Below are 26,181 nucleotides of genomic sequence, written 5' to 3'. Positions count from 1 at the left end.
TGTAGCCTCTGTCTTACAGGGGCATTGAAATGAAAATACACTATATAATAATGTAGAAAAGGTCTTGCCAATTGGAAAATTGGCACAAAAAAAAAATTCCTATTGCTTACCAATAGGAAAATTGGTAGTTCAACATCCCAAGAAGTGATTTGGGTAAGGTCACTAAGAAGTAGCCATCCTGGAATTTGAAGCCAGGTTCTCTGGCTCCAAATTCAGAGCTATTTTTTCCACTGTGGAAGGCCACATTCTGATTAGCTGTGAATGCCACCTACACTCCTTCCCTCTGCTTGTTTCTCCCTTGATGGTTTTCTACCTAAAATGCCAATTTCTGGGCATAATCTCCTCAGCTCTAGAAATGAAGCCCTGCAAATACCATCTTTAATCCTCCTGCAAGGTTTGATTCCTTTGGAAAACAGAAAATGCCAGGGCTTAGTTAAAAGAAAGCTCTGCATGAGCTCCCTGCATAGGCAGGCAGGACCATTAGGCCACCCCAAGGAGAGAGGTTTTTTTATTATTTCTTTTCTACAAAATATGTGAAAATAGCCACAGGATTTAGCTTTAGATACAGTTCCTTCAGTGAGCTGATTTAATTAAATTTTCTGGGAGAAGCAAGATGATTATTTTCAAACTTGTTGGCACTAGATGTCTTGTGAACCTCAGAACAATAAATTCCAGTGGTTGGCAATGAGGAAGAAGGATTTCTAAGGCCCTTCTCAGCTCTGATATTGAATGTCCTAAAGACTTTCCCAGCTCTGATATTCTAGGGCTCTATAACCTTGGATCTAGGTCTGCCCCTTTCCTTTGACCCTCCCAAGTGGCCAGGCATACCCAGACCTAGGAAAGGAAGGCTATTCTATCCTATCTAATCATGAATAATAAAAGGAGAGACAGTCCCCTACTCACTCTCTTCTTCCCATGCTATCCCTTTCCCTCTCTCTAAACAAGATAACAAAATTTGTCTGTCTCTTTTGGAGCACGTATTTTTCTTGGTATCCCCAGCACTTAATATTGAGTATTGCGTGGCCCATACCAAGTGCTTAATAAATGCTCATCAACTTGACTTGACTAGGTGATGTAGCCAGCCTTTAATGAAAAGTAGTGAATTTCCCCTTCCTGGATGTCTTCAAGCAGAGACTATTATCCTTTGTCACAAATAACATAGAAGGAATCTTGTTCATTTCCTGGTTGGGTGACATGCTTCCTCCCACTTTGAAGTCCCATTCATTTCCATTCCCTATGACTCTGTGAGTGGGAATTATACTGGAGTGCTCAGATTTCCTCCAAAGAAGAAGATGGCAACTCATTCTTGCCTACCCACCCTATGTCTTTTGCATTCTCAACATCCCATAAGTTGATCACAGCAGGTCCATCCAACATGCTAGAGGCCTTCCTGACATGATCAGGACACCATGATAATGCCTATCCAATGAGACAAATTTCAGCCCTTTGATACAAGGAAGGGCTGCCTAACACGAAGCACTGTCCAAAAACAAAATGGGAAGGATTTTCCCTTTACTAAAAATGTTCCTTGATAGGAATGAAATAAAGGGAATCCTGACACAGATAGAGGCTGGATTCAATGACCTCAGAGGTCCCTCAGTTCTGGGATTACATGGTTGGAATGGTGCTGTCATTCCCCACCAGCCCTTCTCCTGGGCCATTAGAAAGCCAGACACAAATCTTCAGAGCTGCTGTTAGCAACCTAGGTGAAGGTTTCTTGTCCCCCCATGACTACAAGGGATAAAAACTGATCAAATGTCCTGGGCAGTCATCCATCCTACAAGGACTGAGTTTGAGTTCAAGGTCAGAAGACCACATTCTTTCAGATGTAAGCTCACATTTATTGGGGATGTAAAACCTTAGCTGAAATTTAAGCAGATTCCCAGATTCCAGAGCCACCATTTCTCATTCAATTAACTTCCATGGATCCCTGTTCCTTCAAGGATTAAACACACATGCAAAGATCACTGAAGATTACTGAAACACAGACCACTTCAGGAGAGCACCATCTTTAAGGACTCAATGCCCAGCTTCAGTCTTTGTCTCCTCAGGGGTCTCAAGCATCTTGTGTTTGGAAAACAAGCTGTAGAGCACTCTCAGAGTGGCTTTGATGTCTCCATTGGTGATGTCTGTGGACACAAGAGGGAGGTACACATTTCTGTCTGCTCATTTATTCAGCAAAACTTAATTAAATACCTACAGTTTTCAGGGTGGTATTCAGAGCCCCACTGGGGACCCTGAGCTGAGCTCACCCTGCACTACTCACAGCCCAGGAAGGAAGGCGAGGCATAGACCACAGCATGGAAGAGAGCCCTAGACTCAGAGGCACAAAACTCAAGCTCAAATCCTGGTTCCATAATTCATCTCTGTGACACACTACAAATCATATTCCCTCTTGGAGACTCAGTTTCCTCTTCTGCAAAACAGATTTTAAAAAGCCTTTGACTGGTATATCACAGAATCAGAAGAGTATAGAGTTACCCATTTGGAACCAGAAGGGACCTTAGAGCTCAGCTCAACCCTTTCTTTTTACAGATGAGGAAACTGAAGATCCAGAAAGGATAAGGACCTTGCTCAGGGCACAGAAATAGCTCAGTGCAGGAATGGAGTCTAAATCCAAGACCTGTGTCTCTAAATCCAGGATCCTTTTCACTGAGCCAATGCTCATAGAAGCCTTGAGAAAAGGACCGTGGAGAGTGGACTAAGTAATGACTACAAGAAGATGACAAGGTAGGCAGAGCTGATTAGTAGATATATAATTGTCTTTGGCAGCAGGAAGACCTACATCTGACATCTCCCGGCTGTGTGACTTTGGGCCAGTCACTTAACTTTTATAGACTCCCATACAACTTCCAAAAACTGTAAATTGCGGAAGAGTTGCCAGTCTTCATTGGTAGAGGGGGTTTCCTCACTGGTCTGCACCAAAATAAAATAAAACCAACCAAACAAGTGAAAACAAGATGGAAGAAAGACAGAAAATATTGTGGTGAGAATTTAAAAGATAAAGAGGTCCTTTCTTTCTGGGAGCATTAGGGAGGGCTTCATAGAAGAAGGGTAGACATTGAACTGGTGGAGATGGGCAGTGATAAGGAAGAGGAAGGCATTCCAAGCAGAGCATGAGCAAAGGCACAAAGGTGGGAAACCAGTAACTGTCCAGTCTGATGGGTATTACCAGAGAAGGGGAGTATTGCAACATAATATGGAATGGGAGGGTGGTGCCTGATGACCAAAGTCTTCAAAGGCCAGGCAGAGGAGGTTGAACTTTACCCAACAGGCCACAGGGGACCCTGGAAGCTTGCTGAATGCAACAGTGACATAAGCAGATCTATTCATAAGAAAAATGATGCTGGAAGGGATTGGGAGTGTGGATTGAAGAAGGAAGGTGAGGAATGGCTAACACAGTAGCCCAAGCAGGTGGCAATGAGGACTTGTTCTCGGGGGATGCCCACGAGCTGAAAGGGACAGAACCTGGGGATCGATCATCATGTGCGTAATAGATCTTTCAAATGACTTTTAAAAGGTGCCTTTCCCAACCAAAACTGGGCTTCTCTGATTTGAACTAACCTCACCCTGATCCCTGAAGATCAAGTCTGAGATTTCTGACAAACCTGTGAGGTAGTCAGCCACAATGGATGGTAGCATCTTCATTTTACAAATAAGGAAACTGAGGATCTGATGTAGGAGACACATGTTCAAACTCATACAGCTAAGGAAGTACTTACTTTGAGATGGGAAGCAGAACCAGTTTTTCTGACTATAAAGTAATTTCTTTCTATCCCTGGTAGCTAGCAGAGATACATAGTAAGTGCTTAATGAATGTTTGTTGATTGACTAACTGATTACTATTAGTCCTCTGACAGGTGCACAGGCAGGCTTCTCCGCTCTCACTTCGTGCCAGCCAGGACAGCCAGCCCTGTTTCTAGCTAAGAAGCGCAAAGCAATTGACCCCCTACTCAGGAACATTTCCTCAGACTACCACGGACCTTCGGGGTTGACCGGGTAATTGAGCAGGTCTCCTTCCTTCAGCAGGTCCATGGCCAGGTTAACGTTATGCAGCTGGGAGAGAGAAAAAGCCACCCATGAGAATAGAAAGGAGCAGTTTGTCCTCACCTGAGCCATGACCCTGGAGACCACCAGGATGGGAAGAGGGTGGGTGGGGAGATGGCAAAACCCAAAGACTCAGGCTCTGGCTAGCAGGAATGGGAACAGAACATAGGCTTGGGGGCTGGTCCTGGTTCCGCCACAGGCTGACAGCATGACTTTGAACAAGTCATTGCATGACTCTGGGTCTGTCTTAGAACCCGGAGAGGGGGAGCTTCACCAACTAGAAACTAAGGCCCCTCCAACTCTGACATTCTCTGTTCTAAGATTCCCTGCCAGCCCTGACATTCTACATTCTAAGGCCCCCTCCCAGCTCTGACCTTCCCTGCTCTCAGGCCCCTCCCAGCCCTGACCTTCCCTGCTCTCAGGCCCCTCCCAGCCCTGACCTTCCCTGCTCTCAGGCCCCTCCCAGCCCTAACCTTCCCTGCTCTCAGGCCCCTCCCAGCCCTGACCTTCCCTGCTCTCAGGCCCCTCCCAGCTCTGACCTTCCCTGCTCTCAGGCCCCTCCCAGCCCTGACCTTCCCTGCTCTCAGGCCCCTCCCAGCCCTGACCTTCCCTGCTCTCAGGCCCCTCCCAGCTCTGACCTTCCCTGCTCTCAGGCCCCTCCCAGCCCTGACCTTCCCTGCTCTCAGGCCCCTCCCAGCCCTGACCTTCCCTGCTCTCAGGCCCCTCCCAGCTCTGACCTTCCCTGCTCTCAGGCCCCTCCCAGCCCTGACCTTCCCTGCTCTCAGGCCCCTCCCAGCTCTGACCTTCCCTGCTCTCAGGCCCCTCCCAGCCCTGACCTTCCCTGCTCTCAGGCCCCTCCCAGCTCTGACACTGCAGTCTAAGTTCTAGCATCACATGTTCCAAGCTCCCTTCCAGGCCTCTTCATCTGTGACTCTCTAAGCCACTGGGTGAGCTGTCCTCTCTCACAACAACCTTGACAGGCTCTGACAAAAGGAACACCATTTAATTATGTGGCAAACGTTGCCTCCATTGCCTGGGGAAAGAACAACTCCGTGGATTGCACGGAGCTCACCTACTTCAGAAGACGCCTTATGCACATGCAGTGGAAAGGAAACCCTGATGGAGCCCTGGGTGACAAGGGACCCCAGCCTGGGGGGGGGGGGGCAGGAGAGGAGGAGAGCTGCCCAAAGGCACGTCCTCCAAGCCTGGGGTGAGGTTCCCCAGTCTCAGCTCCATCCCTGGGAGGCTGGGGGCCTTCCTCCAGATCTACTCCACCCCCCCACCCCCCATAATCCCCTCCTGCCCCAAACGGGACTCCCCGGTGATCTCCTGTTCCCACCCATCTCTGTCTGGGGAGGGGAGGAAGCTGGAACGGAAAGGAGGATTCTCAGAGTGACCTGTTTCCCTCCTTCAGGAACCTGTGATTTCATCAGGAAGAACAGCCCCGTCTGTCTAGTGTTTCTCAAGGGTTACTGCCTTCAGTTCTGTTTGACACATAGAGGCTAAGGGTCGGAAAGCTCAAAAGACCTTATCAATCAGTCAATCAACAAGCCTTTATGAGGCTCCTGGCAGACAGGAGAACATAAAGGTTTGTGGCCTGCCTGCCTGCCAGCCTGCCAGGCATTGTGCCAGGTGCTGGAATTGTCCAGGCTTCCAGAAGAATCAAAGTTCTTCAAGGGTAAGGACCGTCTCACATTTATTTTGTATCCTTGGCACCTGGTATATTTGGGGGGGGGGGGGAGTGAAGAGCAACTTACCATTTCAGCAGGAGAACTGGGGGTCAGGAAAAACTCTTTCAAGTGCAGGAAATAGCCTTCAAGCTGTCCAATCAACAAGATCAGAATAACCCCATCTGTAAACTATGAGAGAAGGCACAGTGAGGGCTGGCTTGGTGCGTGTGCTTCTGAACAACTGTAAGGACTGATAAAGACCCTACTGTGTGCCGGGCACTTAGTAGAACGGGATCTGAGCCCTGAAGGAATCTAAGGCTTCCAAAGGGTAGACACAAGGAGGAAGAACACTATGTGCATGAGGGGGAAAGGGAGATAGAATATCTTGTACAAAGAAAAGATGCAGGCCAGTACGTCTGGAGAAATATCTAACCAGGCTGTAAAGAGAAGCTGTGCCAAATTGTGACAGGTTCAAAATGCCAAACAGAGGAGTTGATTTTATCCTAGAGGCAGGAAAGAGCCATGGAAGATTTCAAGTCAGTTTTACTTGAAGCTCTGCAGATGAAAAGATGCCTAAGCATTCCAACAAGGAAATGGAATTCCCCATGATGGAATGAGCTGCCTGTCACTAGAAGTCTTCAAGGGAACAAAGTCCTCATCTGAGATGTTGGCAGGGTTGATCTCTGAGGTCCCTGATCGCTCTGGTATTTTATTGTCCTGCTGTGATTCCAGTCCACCTGGGAGGGACAGGAACAAAGAGAAAATCTCATTTATTTCTAGGAGTCTCATATTCAATATCTTTTTCACTTGTGTGTGCATGTGCACACACACACACATGCATGCACTATCTGGTGTAGATCTCAACCCTTCCACATCACTAGAGTGAAAAGATCATGGAGAGAGACATGTGGAGCAGTGGTTAGAGAATGAGCCTTAGAGTCAAGACAATGGTCCTGCCTCTGGCACATACTGACTGTAGGACTTTAGTTAATGTCTTGGTGTCCCAGGTAACTCTTTATACCTATGACATGCAGAACAGTGGGGCAGTATGCTTGGGTAGAGGAAGCTTCCTCATGAGAAATTCCTTACATCAATGAAATCACAGATCTAATTTTTTTAAGAAGGAAGGAAGGAAGGAAGGGAGGGAGGGAGGGAGGGAGGAATGGAGGGAGAGAGGGAAGGAGGGAGAGAGAGAGAAAGAGAGAAAGGAAGAAAGGAACAAGGAAGGAGGGAAAAAGGCAGGGAGGGAGGGAAGGAAGGAGGAAAGAAAAATATGGATTTATGGTTTAAGTCCCAGGACTGTTATTGTGTAACTCTAGACCTATTTTCTATGTTTTACTAACTTAGTGATCTTGGGAAAGTCACTTAATCTTCCCGGGTCTCAGCTTCCACATTTGTAAAATAGGGGAGTCAGAATAGATGCCTTCTTAGGTCACGTATGGTAGGAGTACGGTGGTAAATGTTTAACAACCAAGTCTCCAAAAGAACTGTCCAAGACATACTTCTAAGTTCAATCTGCATTGTTAATATTTTCTTCATCCCTCTCTTAAGTCTAGACAATCAACAAAATAATAAGTCAAACATTGATTTGTAGCACTTGTTTATTTTCGAGATTTAAATGCTCACACTTCAATTTTAACAATCAGTTATCTCAGTAGGAATGAGCACCAGCATACCTCTGCTTCTCCTTCTAAACCTATGTTCCTATGATCTCAAGTCACTTCTCCTTCCCTGTGCCTCAGTTTCCTATTTTGTAAAATGAAGGAGTTAGACTAGATAGTTTCTTGGGTCCCTTCTACCTCTAAATCTACATTCCTATGATCCTAAGTCACTTTCCTTCACAGTGCTCAAATTTCCTATTCCATTAAAAATGAGGGACTAGGACTACATGGCCTCAGAGCTGCCCTCCAGCTGAAAGAGTTTCTTCAATTTCTGTGGGAAATCTGGATTCCCCCAGATGATCCTTTGAGAACCAGGCTCACCTTCCCACCAGGATGAGCCATCAGACAAGGCCATCCGTGGGGATCCCATGAATCCCTGCTTACATATAAGGGAGACAAAGCCATACACAATGCCAATCACATCCTCCACTAATACAATCCCACAGAACAAGCTCAGGGATATCGAAGAGGAGATTGGTTATCACAGGGTAGTCATCATTCAAGTCTCATAATAGAATTTTCTTAGATGAATTTTGGTCTCCTGCTATTTGTCTTGGGGTAAGAGTTTCTCAGTGGATACTGCAAAGTAACCTAATAGCCCTGCTTTGTGGCGTCCTCCCTTCCATTCAGCTCTCTCCAAATGCTTTCCCCATCCTGTGTTATTCTCCAGATCCGATCATTCTACAAGGGGTTACCCAGCAGATCAGAGACAGCAGAGAGACCCAGTAGCTAAAACCCATGAATAATGAGGGTGCACAGAAAGGGACAGACTCATAGAAGGTATTTTACTAAGTCAGGCAGAGTCTGAATGTTTTAATGAGACATTTACAAATGTGGGGAGAAGTGAAAGATTTTCTAGCACCAGATCTTGGGGTTAACACATAGTAGGTGCTTCAATGTTTGTGAAATGAATGAATAAAATCCCTTGACCCAATATCTCCTCAGGCTATCACCTCATACCTCTCCTGTCTTTTCCTGCCAAGCTCTTGAACAAACTATCTTCTCTAACTGCCTCCCTGTGTCATTCAGCTGATCAGAAATCTTCAGGACTCCCTGTGTCCTCTAGTACAGAAATACACCCTCTTCAGCTGAGCAGCAAAGGCTCTCCAGACTCTGGTTCCAAACTCTCATCCCTACTCCTCTTCAGACAGTTTATGTCTCAGCCAATTTGGATTATTACATCTTGCCTGACTGAAACATTGCATCTTTCACCTCGAAACAATTGGCACCTCACGTTCCTGGGACACTTATTTCCCTCATTTCTATTGGCTAAAATCCTCCGAGGTTCAGCTCAAATGCCACATCTTCCAAGAAGCCTTCTCTGATCTCCCCAGCACAATATGATCTCTTTCTTCGTTGTTTCTAAAGCGTTTTCCCACGATCTCTCCTTTGTTCTTTGCATCATACTCATTCGTCTGTATGTCATATTAATAACTCCAATGCCCACACTAGATGGGGTCTTTTGGACAACTCAAAGCTGTAGCGAGTTGCCATTGTGACTTACTGAGACATCACTGAGCCAGTATGTGTCCAAAGTGGGACTTGAACCAGATCTTCCTGTCTTCCTGGCTCCAGGCCATGATGTCTCCCCATGTCGCAAATGGGTAAACTCCTGAAGGTCAGGGACTAGGTCTTATTTCATTTGTGCACCCTCAGCACCATGCATAATGCTCTGCCATGTGTAGACATTTCGTAGACTCTCCTGAATCTCACCCTAACCATTTTCCCCCTCCCCCAGTGCCCGGCATAAGCATCTGCACACAAGATGCTTGTTGGTCTCTAATATGAGAAGGGCATCACAGCTTTACCGGAAGGGACTTGTCCACATGAATCCCTTCTGCCTGCTTTGAGCTTTGAGTGATCTCCCAGTCACCACTCATTATCACAAGAGAAGATCTATTTTTTTAATGAATATCCAAAGGAAAAGTAAGCATCTTGATACCCAGACCCCCTGTGTGAACCCAGGTAGTAGTCTGGGAGTCCCTACCTGGGTATCAAGATTTTGCACAGACAACCCCAAACGCTCCATCTTCTTGTTGACAAACTTTATGATTGCCTATGAGAAAAAGGAAAAAACAGAGCTAAGCCTCCCAGAGCAACCTGCAATGGGCCCCTGTGTGTTGAATTTCAGCAGAGCTGGGATCTCACTTACCTCTTTGACGGCGTTCACTTTCTCTGGGGCAAGTTTAAATAATTCATCAAAGACGTCGACTTCTGCAGAAACATATTCAATGAAGGCTTCATTAGAATTCTATTATCTGCAAGATGAACCAAGACTTAGCCAGAGAGAGCTGTCATTGGAGGACTTCCCTTCTCTGGAGTCTAGCCCTCATGCACATATTATCAACCCGATAATTTGATATTCATTCACTCCCTCCTCTGATTCATTTGTTCACTCATTTACATATTCATTTATTCATTCATTTATTCACATATGCATTCACTCATTTACTCATTCATTTATTCACTTATTCAACTCACTGATCCCTTTATTTACTCATTTATCTGTGTTCCATTATTTATTCACTAACTCACTTGTTCCTTCATGTACTTATACATTTATTTACCCATTCATTCAACTCATTTATTCCTTTATTTATTTGCTCATTCATTCACATATTCAGTTATTCACTCACCCATTTACTTATCCACCCACTCTCTCACTCTCACAGTTGCTCACTTATCCAACAAATAGTTATTGAACATCCTTTCTATGTGAGAGATCCAAAGAAGAATTTGATACCTGATGCTCAGATTCTATTTGAGGAATAATTCTTATGCCCACTGATAACCTTATCAGTTGGAATACTATGCCCTAGATGGCGCAAAGACAGGGCCGTTGAGCTAGCTGAGCTCATGCACTCCCCAATGTTATTTTCACAGGCATCATCAGAGGTGATTCCAGGTTCTCAAAGGTCAAACTAGTAAAGTATAATCAATCAGTCAGTTAAATGCTTATTAAATGCTCACCAGATTCTACCATGGTGGAAAAGTTTTGAGTAGGAGGTCAGTTCATCTGTGTGTCTCTCATTCATCATGTGGTTCATGTCCAGGTAATTTGCAAACTAGAAAGTCCTATACAAATGTACTACTGAACTATCACAATAAGAAAGATAAAGCTAATACAAACCAGTTCTGGAGCATTAGTCAGAACATAGGAAGAGAATAAAAATCCTTCATATTCATTGGGCGAGTTACAGTTTACAAAGGTTTCACATGTATTATCTTCTTTGATCCTCACAATGCTCAGGATAGACAGAGATACTGAACATAAATCAAATATAATTATACATATTTAGTCATGAGGTTCATCATTAGGTTGGCCACAGGTTGCTGGATTTCTTTTTTTTTCTTTTTTTTGACAGAGTCATGATAATCTATAGTAGCAAAATCACAAGTCTTTAACTTATGATGTGAGCTTGGAGACTGAGCTGCTCTTCCTCACAATGGAAGCTGTCCAGCAGAAAGGGCTGTGTTGGGAAGTAGTGGACTCCCCTTTTCTGAAGGGCTTCAAGTACAGGCTGGATAACTGCTTAATGAAGATTATGTGGAGGGAATGCCTAGTCTACTATGAGCTGGACCAGATGCCCTCTGGGCTTCTCTTCTAGTTCTGAAATTCTATAATTCTAGAGTCTTGGAAAACAGTAAACTCAGTTCTCTTGCACAGTTATAGAATATTTTTTGGTCACTATTTCTTTTGACCCCCATGGCATGACAGCCCGGGGATGTAGGTCATGAAAACAGTGTTAGCCCATTTTGCAGGTAAGCAAACAGGCTCCGAGAGGGGAAAGGTGACCTCTCAATGGTTATACAGCCAATTGAAGGTGGAGCTAAAATTGGAGAAGTCAAGATTTATGATGGTTTTTTTTTTCAAAGCAGAGACTTTCCAATATAGAAACTCCCTTTATGAAAGCATTTCATCCAACTGCTTGTGTTCTATATAGTCTTGGAGGTTGGCCTGGGGAACTGAGAATATAAGCGATTTGGTAAGTAGATGTCAAAGGCTGGATTTGAACCCAGATCTTCCTGGCTCCTAAGTGGCTCTCTGCTCTTTATGACCTGCTTCCTCTCCCCAAGAACATAAGAGATGCTTGATAAATGTTTGTTGGGAGAAACAAAACTGAATGCAAAGCAAGATCATTCATCATGCATGTCTCTAGCAACAGTCAAATGATAGGAAGAGATTTCCACTTTTCCAGTTGGGGGGAGGGGGGAGACTTACTTGACTGCTGATTCGAATTCGTGCTAAAGACAAAAGAAAAAAGTGATTAAAAACTCATCTGCTGCTAACATCCATCCTTCCCTGGTGGCCACACTTCAGCACAGCGGGAAGTTGGGCAACCCAAAGCATCTCAAGCAGAGCTTCCCAAGTCAGCAGCTTCTCTGGCTTTGGATTGTGGGAGTCAGTGGGGCTGACCAGGTTCCAGGCCATTCCAGAGGCTTTTACAAGGGCCATCCATCACCTGAGCCTCTGGACAGGCTTCAAGGACAGAAGCAAATGAGGTCTCGTGCTTAGGAGAAACAGACTGCCTTCTGCAAAGAGGGAAAGCCCTAACTCTGGACACAGTCCCCAATGTATCTTATAGCCCAAATGGAAAACAAGGAGTGAGCTCATTAAATGATCTATGACTCGCAACCCTGAACCAAGAATGGGATTTTTATGACCCGAAAAGGGAAAAGCATATGATGATCATAAATATTATGATGGGAGGCAAATTCTTGGAATGCCTCTCTCAGCATTCAGCCTTCCCTACCGAAACCCCAAATTCTCGTTTTACCAACAATGACCCGTTATGGGGCAGTAATTATTTACTCATGGTCCAGAAAGTCTGCTACTTATTAGCTGTGTGATCCTGCACAAATTGCTTGCCCTTCCTAGGTGTCTATTTCCTCAACTGTAAAATAGGGGTAATATTTTCTTGCCAACATAAAACTACCACGGGCATTCCTTCTATGTAGAAATGCAGGCAGAAGGCTTGCTCAGACTTGGGGCCACACTCAGAATGGATGCCACAGTACTCTCATACTATATGAAATTCATTGGTAAATGAGTTTGGTAAATTAACTCTTCAGCATATAAATATTTTAATATTGAATTTTAAAATATTTCTGTCTTCAGCGTTTCAATCACAGAACCAAAAAATATCAGAGATGAGAAGATTTTAGGAGACAAAATATCAGAGCTGGGAGGGGCCTTAGAACAGGGAAGGTCAGAACTAGAAGGAGGCCACTCACTTTTCAAGCCTATAAATCTGTCTTCTATCCTCACTACCCAACTGAAATAGTTCTCTCCAAAAGAACTTTTATTTATTGTTCCTTTTATTGCTAAATCCAATGGCCCCATCCTGATCAATCATCCTTCTTGACTTCTCTTCAATGCATGACATCATTGACCAGTCCCTTTGCCTCGCTGCTTTCTCTACTGCTATTCTTGACCAGGCTCTGGTAAGGTCCTTTCTCCACCTGTTTGACATTCCCTTCTCGGTCTCCTTTGCCCCACCCATGCCTCCCCTCTTCCTTGCTTACTTGCAGTCGGTGATCTGTTCCACAAACTTCTCAGACTTTAAGCCATTCTTGGTGCTCTAACAGGCAAGAAAGGGAAGAGATGGTGGTGAGTGCCCAGAGAAAATTCACCCAGGAGGAGAGCATCAAAACCTTAGGGTCTCAATAGTCTGAAAATGCCCAGCACTCTCCCACCAAACCTGGCACCAAGCACCATCATGCAGCCCACTATCTGTGCAAGTGAGGGATGCTATACAAAGAAGGGTGGACTTCAGTCTAGAGGTGAATGCTCAAATCCCAGCTCTGCCACATTGTGTGTGACCATAAATAAGTCACTTCATCTCTGAACCTCAGTTTCCTCATCTGTAAAGGGGGGATTAGTCTCTGAGATACCTTCCAAAGTCTCTCAAGCAAAGCTTCCCAAGTCAACAGCTTCTCTGGTTTTGGATTGTGGGAGTCAGTGAGACTGACCGGGTTCTAGGCCATTGCAAAGGCTCTTACAAGGGTCATCCATCACCTGAGCCTCTGGACAAGCTTCAGGGACAGAAGCAAATGAGGTCTCGTGCTTAGGAGAAACAGACTGCCTTCTGCAAAGGGAGAAAAGCCCTAAGTCTGGACACAGTCCCCAATGTATCTTATAGCCCAAATGGAAAACAAGGAGTGAGTTCATTAAATGATCTATGGCCCATAACCCTGAACCAAGAATGGGACTTTTATGATCCGGAGAGGGAAAAGCATCCATTGATGATCTCTTCTGAAGAGATCTAATTTGAGGGGTATGGTCCATATCCAGGAGCGGCCTACACTCAGACTGCTGGACCATCCCCAGTCATACTGATCTATATCTGGTCACTGGACTCCGATGGCTCTGGAGGAGAAGGTGAGGCTGGTGCTTGCAAGTCATGGCATTATCTTCCTGATGCCTTGGTCCTCTTCAAGAACAAAGGACAAACCACAACAACTGCAATGCTCAGATGGTCCCATAAGCTCATGAGCAGGGAGGGCTGAAAGGGGCCTTAGAGGCCCTCTGGTCCAGTTTCATCTTCTATTTTCTGGCCTGGCCATATTAACTCCCTGCTCAGAACCCTTCCTTGGCTCCCCTAGTCAGCCAGGGCCATCGCAAGATGAATTAAACTTACCTTTGTAGTCTTCCTTCAGCTTACCCCCTCCCCACACACTACAGTCTAGTCCAGCTAGCAGCCTCCAGGCATTCCCACAGGCTGTCTCCCATGCCTCAAAGACTTCCTCACATCCTTCCTCTTCCTTCTGCTCTTTCATGGAGCTGTCCATGGTTCCCCCAATTAGATAAGCTCTCCTTATTTTTCTTGGGAGCTTCCTCTGGATTTCTCCTTTACCCCTAGAACATTGGACCCTTCCTGGATTGTACTGGACACACCCCATTCCCTCTAATCAAACGTAAGCTCTCTGAAGGCAGGGAAGGTACCCTTTCTCATGATTGCCTCCTCAGCACCAAGCACAGAGTAAGAGAACCTGGATAATAACCGCACTGGCAGCTCCCAGATCTGAGGCTTCAGAGCACCTTACAACCATTTCTGGTTATAGATTGTCCCAGTCTATGGAATGGAAAGTCTCTGAGGATAGCTTCACAGCCACCTTTGTCTTCCTAGCACACAGCATGCTACCTGGCACCCAATAAATGCTTGTTGATTGAGTAATTGTTTTGATTCACAGCTCATAACAGCCTCATATGGGAGAAGCTCTCCTTCTCCCCCTTTTATAGATAAGGAAATTAAGTCTCCGAGATTAAGTGATTTGCCCAGGGTCATAGTGCTGGCATGGGACTGAGGCTGCAATTGAGCTTGGTCTTCCTGACTGCTAGTTCAATGCTCTACAATCCACACACTACACCATTCTGACTCTGCACCACCATGGACATGTTTAAAGATGATCTTCACAGGGCACTGTCTGACCAGGGGAGGGATTCAGAACTTGGCTCACTCTAGAGGGAGTTGTTGTTATTCTGTTGTTTGTCAGTTGTGTTTGACTCTTCATAACTCCATGTGGGGTTTTCTTGGCAAAGACATTGGAGTGATTTGCCATTTCCTTCTCCAGCTCATTTTACAGAAGAGGAAACTGAGGCAAGAAGGTTGAATTGACCTGCTGAAGATCACACAGCTAGTGAATGTCAGACTGGATTTGAATTCAAGTTTTCCTGACTCCAACCCAGTGTTCCATCCACTGTGCTACCTAACTGCCCCAAGGAAGAGCCTTAGAGATCACCTATTTTTATGTCCTTTTACAGAAGAAGAAACCATGGCCCAGAGAAGATCATGGATCTGGAGTTAACCTAAGAGTCATCTAGTCCAACTTCATCTTTTTATGCATGAGAAAAATGAGATCTAGAAAGGAACAGTGATTTCCTTGAGGTGACCCAATAGAAGAGTTGGATTTGGAACCCAGCCTCTAGTTCCAGATCCTGCCACGGTTTCATCCTGATGATAATGTGATAGGAATGTAGGAGAAAGAGAGAGAGATCACTATGGTCCAAGGTAATCATGGGAGGCTTCATTAAGGAAGTGGGACTTGAGCTAATGGTCCTGGTGATTAGAATGGCTGGACAGGTCCCTGCAAATCTGAGCACACCCCAATACACTCACCCATGTAGATGGTTAAGTAAGATTCTAAGGAGAACAGAGACTAAAACATGTTCCCTAGCAGTGTTTGCTAAGATGACCTTCTTGGTCTCCATGAGCATTCAGTTACCTCCACTGTCACCACTTCCACTTGGACATTTGCAGGGAGGGGTAGGTCAGGTTGGAAGTGCTTGGCCATGGCCACTAGAAGATGGAGAGTGGGCAACAAGTCCTTATTGAAGATGCCTGTTGAAATCAAATAGAATAAAATTAAGTGTGAGGTAGGGGAGGCAGGGCCAGGGGGTGGTCCATATGAAGAAAAACTGGGAAGTAGAGGGGGAAAGAAGAGCTAGGGATTTTAGTGCACCACAAGCTCAGTATGAGTCAACAAAATAACATGGCTTCCATAAAAGCCTTAATGCAACCTTAGGCTGCACTAAGAGAAGCAGAGTATTTCTGGCACAGGAGGAGATAAGTCCTCTGACATTATGTTCTGAGAAGCTCATACCTGGAGGATTGTGCCCTGTCCTTGTGATGGAAGTTTAAGAAGGACTGTGATGTGCTGGAGACCAGGATGGTGACTGGTCTCCAGTCCATGCCATTTGAGGGTCAATGAAGATGCAGAAAGAGACATGTATTTCTGAAAGTGGCCAATAGGAAATTTGTTTTGTTTGGTTATGCATGTTTGCTACAAGGTTTAGTTTGTTTGTTTTCCAATGGGGAAAGAAAGGTAGGAGAAAGAGAAAATAAATGCTTGTTGATTGAAAAAAATTATCTTTAAAGATGTATACAAATCCGTTTTTTAAGTAATAAAGTGTTTAGCCTAGGGAGAGAAAAAAAAGACTAGGCATTGGGAGCAGGGATGGAGAAAATGTCATTGTTATCTTCAAGTATTTGAAGAGCTCTTTTGGTCCCATAGGAAGGGGGAGAGCTACAACCAGGAAGATTTTGGCTCAATGTAACTTGCTAATACTTAGAGCTGTACTAATGCTCCTCTTCCTCTTCCTCCTTAATCAAATTCTTCAAGAGAAGTCTGGAGGATCCCTTGTCAGGGATGATGGAGCAGGGATTCTCCACTGGCAGATGTATGGTGTTAGCTGGCGTCTAAGGTCCCTCCCAGCTCTGAGCAGTCAGAGGAGGTGGGAACTGAAAGTTTGAGTCATATGGGGATAGTGTCACATAGGAAGCTTGTGAGATTTAGAGCTGGAAAGGATCTTAGCTATCACCTAGGCTAAAAACAAGAAGGTCCTTTTTACAGAGGAAGAGACCAAGTATTCAGAGAGGGAAAACACAGTGAGTCAGTGTCAGAGCTGGGATCTTGATTCTAAGTCTATGAGTTACAGACAAGGAGTTTCCCCATCAGGAACTCTCACCACCAGTGAAATCCCAAGTCTAGCTTTAAAAAAAGGAACTTGGATTAGTCATAGAATTATAGGTGGTATTACTTCAATAGCTCAGGGACCTTTCCTGCTTCCTCCCAGTTCCAGACTAGATTCTACACAGGGGACTTGGCTTCAGAAGTATCACCTGACTTTATAAGCCAGTTCTGACTAGAGGTTCCATCACACTGTACTGTTGCTGAGCAGTGTCTCAGACAGAGCTGAGTGATACTTACTCTCCACATTCCATTTGGCTGAGCTCTCCTCCAGCTGCAAACACTGGTGCAATGCCTCCAACACAATGGCGAGCTTCCGCTTCTGATTGCTGGCAGTCAAGGCGATCTCTTCAACCTCCAATGTGACAGACGAGAGCTTCTCTGAAAGTGTGAGAGAAGGAGGGAAAGCAAGAACTGAGCGAGGATGCAGCAAATGGAACACTGAAGGCTGAAGGTGCAGGGAGGGTAAGTGCTTAATTTCTCTTTCAGTCTCAGAAACAGCCTGGAAGAAAGTCAGAGCTGGCGGGGCCTTAGAACAGGGAAGGTCAGAGCTGAAAGGGGCCTCAGAACCCTCTTAGCTGAATACTTTTCCTGGAATAAATAAATAAAGCTCTGATGCTTTATTTGTTCAAAACAGGTGTGAGTGATCTGTTAGAATATCATGCCTGCCTAGCAAGGTAGTAAGTTCCCTCTTCCTAGAGGTATTCAAGAAGTTAGATAAATACTTGTTGAATAAGTTATGGAGGACTTTCCTCAAAGGTTGGCCTCAGTGACTTTGACCCATCCCTCCAGTTCCAGAACCTTGTGATTCTGCTGCTTCTTCACCTGACCCATCTCTATCTAGAACCCAACACAGATTGTGCCACCCTAGCCCAACCTGGTGCCCATTCCCTCAATGCAGCCCTCCCTACCTCAACAGTGATCCTTTCCTGGGAAAGCCTCTTAAAATCTTAGGCACAGGTAATTTTTTTACCAACAGAAAATGGTCATTGCATGGGACATGGGCCAGAACCTAGGCCCAGAACACCAGAGACCTGGGTTCCAAACCCAACTCTGTCACTAACTTACTGTGTGACCTTGGGTGAGTCACAGGATCAGAGATTCAGACCATAGAGGGGACATAGAGATCAAGTTCCCTCATTTTACAAAAGAAGAAACTGAAGTATAAAGCAGTACTGTACATGAAAGAGCATTGGCTCTAGAGTCAGAGAACCTGGATTAAAATTTTACTTCCAAAGCTAACTACTTGTGTGACCATGGTCAAGTCATTTCCCCGAGCCTCATTTTCTTCATTTATAAAGTGGGGGGTGGAGTAGGGGGGAGAGATGGAGGTGGACCAGGGGGCCTCAGAAATCCTTCCTAGCTCTAGTTCCGGAATTCTTTGAGCCCACAAAAGGCATGGGACTTGCCCAAGGTCTCATGACTGGGAAGGACAGATTCATGGTTTAAATCCCAGGCTTGAGTTCAAATTTTCCATTTATCCCATTGCACCAGGATGATTCCTCATTCACCACATTCTTTCAGAGCCTCTATTTCTTCATCTGCAAAGGGGAGACTGGACCCGGTCATCTTGGATGTTCCTTCCAGCTCAACCAAGCCATGAACTGATTCTCATTGGCATCTTACGCAGGAGATGATGTAGAACAAGCCCATCAAACAGGTCTTCCTCCAGGTTCTGGACCACTATATGTTCCCGGAAAAGGGTGCTATTGATCCACTCCATCAAGACCTGCCGCACAAACAAGGCAGAATTACTGAGTTTTAGTTCTAGACGGGACCTGAGAGATTATCCAGCTCTCCCCCAACTGGGAAGTTGACCCAGATCGCAAGAGCATATCTGGAGGATGCCCCAAGCAGGGCCCTTCCCCTTGCCCAGAGCCTGCCCCAAGCATCTTGCTAATGTCCTTTCCTGGTTGGTGGAGAGCCTCACCAATGGGGAGGATGTCGGATACAACTTTGGGTCTTCCTGTCTTCCCTGTGACTGGACCATTAGTACCACAGTACAGCCTCATGCAAAGATGCAAAGGCAAGGAGTAGAAGGGGAACTTGGGGAAAAGGCAGGAGCTCAGCTTTTACAAATAATGTCACATGGATGGAAGTCATTTATACAAGTAGGAATGACACAAGATAATAAAAATAAGAACTAAAATTAACAACAAAATAATGAGAACTCTCTTTCTATGGCACTTTACAGCCCCATTTCTAGTGCCTTGCCTCAGAGACTGCTTTCCATCTCCTCTTAGTTACAAGTCCTTTTCTCCTTAGACGATGAGTTCCTTGTGGGAAGAGACCATTGATTTCCTTTCTTCTCTGCATCCAGAGTACTTAGAATGGTGTCTGACACATAGTAAACGCTTAATAAATACCTGACTGACTGACTAATTAACTGACAGTCCTGGGAGGCTGAGAAGGGAAATATTATTATCATCTTTTTAGGTCCAACAAACTTCTCATGGTCATACAACCACTAAGTGTCAGAGCTGGGATTTAAACATTTGGCTGCAGGTCAAGCATTCTTTGAATAACACTACACTACCATTGATGAATGTGAAACAGTAGCCCCAACGACAGAGGGAGGAACATTAAAGGACTACAGAGCCTGGACTTTGCCTTGCACTATTACCAGAAAAAATTCCAAAATGGCAGGTCTGATGGGAATGGGAGTGGCTTAGGCAGTGACCTCAAATTCATTTTCCTTCCAAGGGGAGCTCAAACCCAAGCAAAGCTATGAATCCAAGGGACTACAGTGTTCTAGGGAAAGGTAGAATTCATTGAAAAGTCAGGCAGTCAATCAGTAAGTATCTACTATGTGTCAGGCACTGTGCTAGCCACTGGAAAGAGAATTCCATACCTTGTTCATAGGCTATTTTGTGAATCCTTAATGTGTTTTCTGCATTTTCCATGGTGATAAAATAAAAGCTGTCTTGTACCCAATATATTCGGGTTAGCTGGAGTATTTTTTCCCCCATGACAAAATTGAAGAATTTATTTTTTCTTGCTATTTCTTGTTGTTGTTTTTAAAAATTATCTTATATTTGTTTTATTCATTTATTTTCTGTATATCTCAAGTTTTGAACTGTCTCCCTCTCTTCCTCCCAATCCCACGTTAGAGAAGGCTACCTTTATTTACACAGGATCTGGAGACTCCTTTGCCCACATATGTAGAGAACTAAACATAACTTGTATTCTGAGATTTCCCAGAAGTATCAGTGGAGGGGAATGAAACAAGAAAAAGACAGTGATTTGGGGGAGACTAACCCCAAGATCGAAGAGATCGATATAAGACCAGAGACTTCTTCTGGACCATGGCTCATACCTGAGAGAAATATAAGTAAGGAAAGGTCTCAGCTGGGGGTATGGACTTCCTAGAAAACAGAGAAGGGGAGCCAAGTTTGGAAAGAAGAGACAGAAGTTAACAAGTAGAGATGGTGTGGGTAGTCCATGCACCCAGCTTCAGTCAAACTGCCCTGTCCTCTAGGGGCTGAGAGTAGGGAAAGCTTTGTGGACTGTAGTGCAAAGATAAGGAAAAGAGAAACTGTTCCAAGGAATAAGAGGGTCTGAATTTGAAACTTACGCCTGCATCTCGCTACTTTAGCAAATCTGGCCGCAGAGAAGAATTCATTAGTTCTGCCATGACTCATCCCCAGCTGCCCAGAATCCTTCTTTCCCTTCTAATCATTTTCATCTTTGGAAGGGGAGGCAATGCTGCAGATGGGGACAAGCTACAGGGAAGCAGCCTTCAGCTCAAAAAAAGAGGCTCAGGTGGGGTTTCATCACAATTAGAGCTGCCTGAGATGGAAACAGGTTGCCTTGGATAGGGAGTGAGCTCCCCATCTCTAGAAGTGACCAACCACAGGCCAGGTGATAGGTCAAGGATGCTAGCGAGGGAAGTCGTGTTTTATCCAAGAGATGGATGAGAATTACCTCCATGACCTCTTCCAGCTCTGAGAAGCTTTGATTGTGTGAAATAGAATCCCTGCCTCTCCTGACCAGAGAAAGAACAGAATTAGGCTTTTTCCCTATGGAGGAAGTCAATTTAGCTTCATTCAATTCAACAAACATTGATGAACTACCTACTATGTGCCAGGCATGAGGGATACAAAGACAAGAAAAAAACAGTCGCTGTTCTCAAGTAGCTTATATTCTACTGGGGGAAACAACACATCCACAATTAAGAAATCACAAAGTACATAAGATTTACCAGGTTGTGTAGCTATAAGGCTGGTCTCCAAGTGATTCTCTTGTTCACCCTTCCCCCTCACCCATCCTCCCCCTAAACTTCCTGAGCAGCTTTTCAAGCATTCCCTGGTAGAGAAATAACCAGTGAGAGAGGATGGATCTATAATCTCATTGATCTGAATGTTTCCTCCAAAGAAACACATCACAGCCTACCTGTGCCTGCCTGTCCTCAGTGACTCTTGTCCATGTCCACCCAATAAACCTTTATTAAATGCCTACTATGTGTCAGGCATTATGTTAAGTACTGGGGACACACAAACAGGAAAAAGACAATTCCTGCCCCCCAAAAGCTCACAGTTTAATGTGGGAGACAACATGCAAACAAATATGTACAAATAGGCTACATACAGAATAAATAAGAAACAATTAACAGGGAGAAAGCACTAGAATTGACAGGGGTTAGGAAAAGCCTGAGGGTAGCTAGTGGATAGAGTGCTGGGCCTAGAGTCAGGAAGACCTGAGTTCAAATTTGACCTTATCCACTTACTAGCTGTGTGACCCTGGGAAGGCAGCAAACACTGTTTGCCTCAGTTTCCTCATCTGTAAAATGAATTGGAGGAGAAAATGGCAGACAACTCAAGTATCTTTGCCAAGAAAACCTCAAATGGGGTCACAGAGAGTCAGAAATACCTGAATAACCACAACAAGGAAAGTCTTCCTGTAAAAGGTGGGATTTCAGTTGAGGCTCAAAGGAAGCCAAGAAAGTCAGGAAGCAGCGATAAGGAGAGAACATTCCAGGCATGACAGTCAGAGAAAATGACCCAAGATGAGAGATGCAGGGTCTTGGACTTGGACCAGCCAGAAGGTAACACCAGCGTGTTACTGGATCAAAGAATCTGTTTGAGGGAAAAAGATGTCAGAAGAATGGAAAGGGAGGAGGGAGCTAGATTATGGAGAGCTTTGATCCTGGAGGTCATAAGGAATCACTGGAACTTACTGAATAGGAAAGTGACACGGTAGGATTTCTGCTTTAGGAAAATCACCACTGTATAATTTCTGGTAACATGTCGTCTCCTGCTTACATTACACCTGCCATATGTCTCATGGGTTATGTTCCATTTCAATTCTTCAAAAACTGTCATGTTTCATGACTTAGTGGGCATTCAACAATAACAGAAGAGCATTGGTATCAAAGAGATTGGCCTCTGTTTCCAGCACAAGCATGAAAGAAGTTGGCTATTTCTCAAAGGTAATCCAACTTGCCTTCCTCAATTCTGGGACCAGCTCACTGTCATTAGGCATAATCTGAGATACAGATACTGATGGACCAGTTCTATGAGGTATCCATCTCATAGTCTAGAGAAGAAGAGTTTTTCATCTGCTTAGTTTTTCAGGTGTGGATGGAGAATAAGCACAAATTCTTTTGAGTGGTTATGGATCTCCTTTAGGAGACTCCACAGTAACAGAGAGAGCCATGCTCAGTGAGTTCCCAACTTATTAAAGAACACCAAGATATGAAATGAGGAGATCAGTGCTCACCAAAGGTATTCTCTACTGCCACGGAGAAGGTCCAGGGCAGAGACCAAGTCATGTAGGGATTTCTTCTTGATATTGGAATCTCCAGATATTCCTAGTTATGAGTGACATTGAGCTAATTCTATTGAGCCCTGAATCATTACAAAGAGGGATAGAGATTGGAAAGCCCAGGCTTCGATAGGAGTGTTTTGTGGCCCAGTAGATAGAGTAGAAGATTTTGGAATCAGGAAGACTCGAGTTTAAATCTTGCTTTGGATATTTACCAGGTGAGTGATCCTGGAAGACACTTTACCTCTCATAGCCTCAGTTTTACCATCTGTAAAATGAGAATAATAATAGTATGCACCTCCCAGGACTGATGTGAGGATCAAATAATTTAATGTTTATAGAATGCTTTGTAAACCCTGAAATATGATGGAAAGCATTGGAATTGAATGTGAGAGAGCTGGGCTTGACTCTAGCTTCTGACAAGCCTGCCTCTGCACAAGTTACTTGCCTTCCCTTATCTTCACCTGCAAAATGGAAATGACATCTGTAGTACAGGACCATTGCAAGGATCAAATGAGATGAGAGAGAGAAAGCATTTAGCAAACCTAAAAGCACTGCTGGATTGATTACTATTGCTGCTGTTACTTAGGCCACAGGGGGAGAGTGCAGTCTCTTAGGAAGAACGTGAACTATTCAGCCAGAAGACGAGTTTAGATCCTGGCTCGGTCACACATTGTCCAGTACGTGACCTCGGGAAAAGTCCTTTCCTCTCTCTAGACTGCTCTTTCTGCCTATGTAATATTGAGGGAGTTCAGTTAGAAGATATCTAAAGGCCCTCCTAGTTCTGACATTCCCTATTCTTAGGCCTCTCCTAGCCCTTCCAGTTCTATTAGTGTGGGATGTACCAGGATTTGGGGACCTTGCTGAAAAGACAGTTGGGCGTGGAAGATCAGCAGATCTCCAATCCCATCACAGCGTGGGAGCCAGGAGGGTCCTCAAAGGTCAATTTGTTCAGCCCTTTCATTTGACAAGTGAGGAAACTGAGCCCCAGTGAACTTAAGTGACCGGGTCAGGGTCACCACCATAATTAGTAACAAGGACATGACTAGAACCCAATCCTTGGCCATCACTCTTTCCACTGCTCTACAATGACTGTGTTGCTTCCCAATTTAGGGGGTTTCCAAGATTCTTCAGCTCATCTCCTATGAATTCCACTTAATTAAGTGTTTGGTCAACACTGAAACTGTTTACTCTCTTTTGGAAGGAGAGGGTAGAGATAGCCCTTAAGCCTAAAACACACAATTATCTCCTTTCCATTTATCCCCTAGGGAAAATACAAAAATGCAGGACAGAAAAATAGCAACACAAGAATCCCCACAGTTCACAGTTCTCCAGAAGATTAGGACTTACATAGGGCTTCAAGGACTGAAACCTCTTCTGTGAAATCAGCAGTGCACATAGACCCCCCTCTACAGATGAGGAAACTGAGACTCAAAGATGGGAAATTGCACAGGAAGCAGCTGGGCCAGTTCTTGTGCAGCCAGTCCAGCCCTGCATTAGGAACCAGACTTGGGTTCAGATTCCAGCAGTGTCACTAACTAATCCTGGGACCTTGGCTTTCCTCATCCAGAAAATGGGGAAATGATATCTGCCCTACTCACAAGGCAGCTAGATCAACAGAGTTTCCTAGGGCCCTCCCACCTAGACTAGGTGAATTTTTTCCAGGGACTTTATCCCACTGAGGCTAGGCTAGTTTTTCCTTAAACCACCCTTGAAGCTTAATTGGTTCAGGGGACTAAGGTTCAAATAACTGACTGATAAGTACTTAAGGAGGCTTCTCCCTCAGACTCCTGGCCAGCAGACCATCATGGTTACACAAAGGCAGAGAAATTATGTCCAACACATTCAGTGTGGTATCCTTGCCATGACTAAGTAGGCATCTCTTTTTTTCTAACTGACTGCCTCATTTCATTCCAAAATTCCAAAGAAAATATCCAGTCTATTCCAAAGGTGAAGTAGAAATGTTCCTCTGTATTTTCTCCATCATGGATTCCCCACCTCCTGCTACCCTCCTTTAACCAAATACTCAAGAGGTAGCCTCACTATGACCTGAAAGCTGGGCTCCAATTGCCTCACCCCCTCTTACTTCCACACAAATTCATATTTGATGTTGAGTGTGTAGGAGCTCCTTACATAGCATACTTGGCAAGGGAACTTTGGACTTTGCTTCAAAAGCTTTCACTTTTTCTGCATCTGAGACCTTGAGGATTGATTATCCTACCGTCCCCTTATCAACCTGTAGTTTTAAATGCTTCAATTAAAAAAAGAATCACAGATTTATATGAGGTAGTGAGTTCTCCATCACTGGAAGTATTCAAGAAGAGTATTCCTGTCAGAGATGTTACATGATGCGAACTGGAGGTTTCATGGCAGGCTGGTGAGAGAGATATTTGAGGAGGGAATAAAAGGCAATTCATCCTTTAAGATCTGAGTCAGGATTTACCTCCTCCATAGAAACCTTCCCTGACTACCACAGCCCATGCTATAAGCCTATCGCTGACGGGGAAAAGCAAGTTAAAGGAAATAAATTGTACCTTTTGTAGTTCTTCGAATTTTGGGTTCTTTCGAGAAGCAGGCTGTAAATATTTCTTCTTTTCTCCTGTGAATAAAAACATGCAATAGATGTGACAGATGCTGGCAGACCTCAGTTCTGGGGCCATTCTACCACTAACTCATCCTGTGACCTTGGATAAGTCCCTTAACTCCTCAGGAATGCAGCCATGTCTGGCTTTCAATTTGTAAATGGAAAGAGCTGGACTATATATGATGGAAAACAGCTTAAAAGTGGAACTTTGGTCATAATGATCATATATATGATCCTGAAAGGTGCTGCTGTCCAACTCGGGGTGGGAAACCTTCAGACTTGAGGCCACATGTGGCAGCCCTTTGATAAAATCCACCCCATTGAAGGGTCACACTTGAGGACCACATGTAGCCTCAAGGCCATAGGTTCCCCACCCTGGGCACAGAAGAGCAAGGTAAGAAAACCAGAAAACTTGCCCCTTGCTCCTGGATCAGTTTTTCACAATAAAGTGTCTGGAGGCTGTCTTCTTGAAGGAAGGAAAAGATGCAATGAGGCATGGGGAGGAGGGAGGGCATTCCAGGCACAAGAGGCAGCCAAGGCTGATGTAAGATGAAGAAGAGGAGGCTGTGTATGAGGAACTGGGAGAAGGCCAGTTTGGTCTGACCCCTAAGGCACTGACCAGTCCTAGATCTATAGACCTGTCATTTACTGCAGGATGTAATGGATGGAGAGCTGGGCTCCGTCAGGAAGGTTGAGGTTCAGGCCCCTCTCTGGACACCTCTCTAGAACTAGAAATCACAGAGAAGGTGCTGCCTGCATTGATGATGGGTGGAAGGAGCTTCCTTATCTGGGAGTGCCCTATTCCCTCGGATGGGCTGGAGGGCGGCTGATAGGTTCCTGCCATATCTTGCTGATGAGTTTGTCTCTTGGAAGGCGATGAAGAGGCTGCCATACTGATACTCAATGACAACAAGGAAATGAAAGATTGCTCAAGAAGAGATGGGAGGGAGCCTTGGGAGGAAGTGAAGCTGCTGCTGAGGGTTTG

At 44.8% G+C, this 26,181-nt stretch overlaps 1 protein-coding gene across 3 annotated transcripts in view; it reads right to left on the bottom strand.

The window, feature by feature from the left end:
- Positions 1–1,820: 1,820 nt before the first annotated feature.
- The window catches only part of PARVG (parvin gamma), a 31,186-nt gene continuing 6,825 nt past the window's right edge, over positions 1,821–26,181 (bottom strand). The window contains exons 3-13 of one of the 3 annotated variants that reach the window (XM_072596380.1): positions 25,147–25,211; positions 18,476–18,578; positions 17,090–17,230; positions 15,605–15,720; positions 12,905–12,960; positions 11,601–11,623; positions 9,531–9,592; positions 9,366–9,434; positions 5,805–5,906; positions 3,984–4,056; positions 1,821–2,129 (exon numbers count right to left, since the gene is read on the bottom strand). In XM_072596380.1, coding sequence (XP_072452481.1) covers positions 2,020–2,129; positions 3,984–4,056; positions 5,805–5,906; positions 9,366–9,434; positions 9,531–9,592; positions 11,601–11,623; positions 12,905–12,960; positions 15,605–15,720; positions 17,090–17,230; positions 18,476–18,578; positions 25,147–25,211 — 920 coding nt within the window. In that variant the 3' untranslated portion in view covers positions 1,821–2,019. The other 2 variants (XM_072596382.1, XM_072596381.1) reach the window with 2 other exon arrangements.

The sequence above is a fragment of the Notamacropus eugenii genome, chromosome 3 (assembly GCF_028372415.1).
Source record: "Notamacropus eugenii isolate mMacEug1 chromosome 3, mMacEug1.pri_v2, whole genome shotgun sequence".
Classification (NCBI taxonomy): Eukaryota; Metazoa; Chordata; class Mammalia; order Diprotodontia; family Macropodidae; genus Notamacropus; species Notamacropus eugenii.
Note: the sequence above shows the minus strand (reverse complement) of the source record. Positions and strands in the feature narration are given on the sequence as shown.